The 1,795-nt window shown below is 58.7% G+C and overlaps 1 protein-coding gene across 1 annotated transcript in view; it reads left to right on the top strand.

Annotated features, from left to right (window-relative positions):
* Positions 1 to 1,795, top strand: part of RNF213 (ring finger protein 213) — a 98,788-nt gene that overhangs the window by 82,135 nt on the left and 14,858 nt on the right. Inside the window, 2 exon segments of the mRNA XM_027770744.1 lie at positions 972 to 1,006; positions 1,733 to 1,738. Of these exon segments, the coding sequence (XP_027626545.1) occupies positions 972 to 1,006; positions 1,733 to 1,738 (41 nt within the window).

The raw sequence follows: 1,795 nt of genomic DNA, 5'->3' as shown, positions 1-1,795 counted from the left end.
AAAAAAAAAAAAAAAAAAAAAAAATTTTGCCAGGGGGTCCACGTTCTCCAGAACAGACGAGGAGGTGGAAGCACACCCCGTGGGGATGGGCAGGCCACAGTCCCTTCTCCCCCCCCTCCTTTCAGGACTCTGGGCACACATGCACGTCCCGGTGTTTTGTTCAAACCACTGGGTTCGGGACTTAAGCCATGCAGTCGGCCATCTGGGACTCAGCCGCCCCGACTACCAGGCCCCGGGCTGGCCCCCACGACAGCTCTTCAGAAGTCGAGAACTAGGAGGCAGAATAATAAAATCTGCGGCATTATAAAGTTTCCCATTTCCTGAATAATCTTTGTAAACGTAGTTTTCCATTTTTCCTTAAAATGCCGGAGGGGGAGGGCACTTGTACTTGCCAGGGTGGAGGAGAGTGTCGTGACCGAGACGTGGGTGGGCGGGCCTGCCCTGTACACCTCATCAGGGAGCTGCTCCTGGCCGCGGGTGAAGGACACGGACCCAGAAACCGGTTCTTTCCAGCACCACGCTGGCTCTGCATTCTGCAGTCTGGACTCTGGGGGCAGTGTGGACTATTCCCCATCCTGTCAAGATTTGGGGCACGAGGGTTCACACACGCACCTCGTTTTCTGAGCCTTCAGGGCTGGGCCCCACTGTGGGCGGTGACGTGGGGTCCTGCTCCCAGCACACAGCACTGAACGCTGTTTTTAAAGCTGTAACCGTGCTTGTGACAAGGACAAGACAAACAGCTCCCAGACAGAATCGAAAGCATCCGGTCCCATCTGCCCTGCCTCCCGAAGTACCTGCGGGGACACCGAAGTCTGACTTCTCGTTTCCTGGTGTTAAACCGAGCCGTGTTTCACTGCGCCCACAGGCGCTCGGGGGTCCGGGCAGGGCCACAGAGGAAGGCTCGCTTCCCTTCTCAGTATAGGTCCTTTGGGGAAACCTCACACATCAGCCTGTATCTGTTCTGTTGACAGCTTGTCCCAATGGCCACCCATGCTCCGTGGGAGAGGTGAGTCTTGGTGTTTGGGGTGGACCCGAGCAGTGGGGCTGGGTGGAGGAGCTCAAGTGTGTTCGTCTCGGTCCGAGAGGGAGCTTGGAGGGTGGGAAGGTCTGGCCACCCGGACAGGGCAGGACCGTCGCTGGCGTTCACATGAGTGTGGATAACGGTGTGAGAGGGAGAGCACCACCCACAGGTCTGGCCGTGCTCCCGTGCCCCTGCTCCGATTTCCCAGCTCTGGGGGTGGCCTGGGCTGTCCCGGCCGTCCTTCGTGTCACCCAGTAGCGCACTCTGAGTCTGGACGTGAGCCCTGGAAGTTGTGGATCCTATGGCTGGTTTTCGTTAGCTTGAATACTCAGGACTAGAGGGCCTAAGGAAGTCAGTGCGGGAGCTGGAGCGGGAGCCGCGGCATCCTGGCCGCGAGGTGGCGAAGCGGGAGACGGGGTAGATGCGGAGAGGAGACGGTCCTGGCTTTGACAGATCGAGCCTTATCTGTCTATGAAGTGTCCCTTTGTTCAGGAATAGGACTTAAATGATCTCATCTGGATTTAAATTGTTATTACCAAGTGTACGTGCTCAGCAGAGAAAGAGAAGGCACCCCCGCGGAGGCATGGTCACACCACAGCCCCGTACACCGCTTCGCCCCGTCAGGCCCCTGGGCTTGCCTGCACATGCACGTGCACCTGGCGTGCTGCAGCGGCTCCACAGCTGGCTCAGGCCACGTGCGTCTTCTCCTAGTGTGGCAAGCCGATGGAGCAGAGCTACTGCGTGGACTGCGGCACCCCCATCGGCGGGGCCGAC

The sequence above is a fragment of the Tupaia chinensis genome, unplaced genomic scaffold, assembly GCF_000334495.1.
Source record: "Tupaia chinensis unplaced genomic scaffold, TupChi_1.0 Scaffold000159_1, whole genome shotgun sequence".
Lineage (NCBI taxonomy): Eukaryota > Metazoa > Chordata > Mammalia > Scandentia > Tupaiidae > Tupaia > Tupaia belangeri.
The sequence above is the reverse complement of the archived record's forward strand: the minus strand, read 5'-3'. Positions and strand labels throughout refer to the sequence as shown.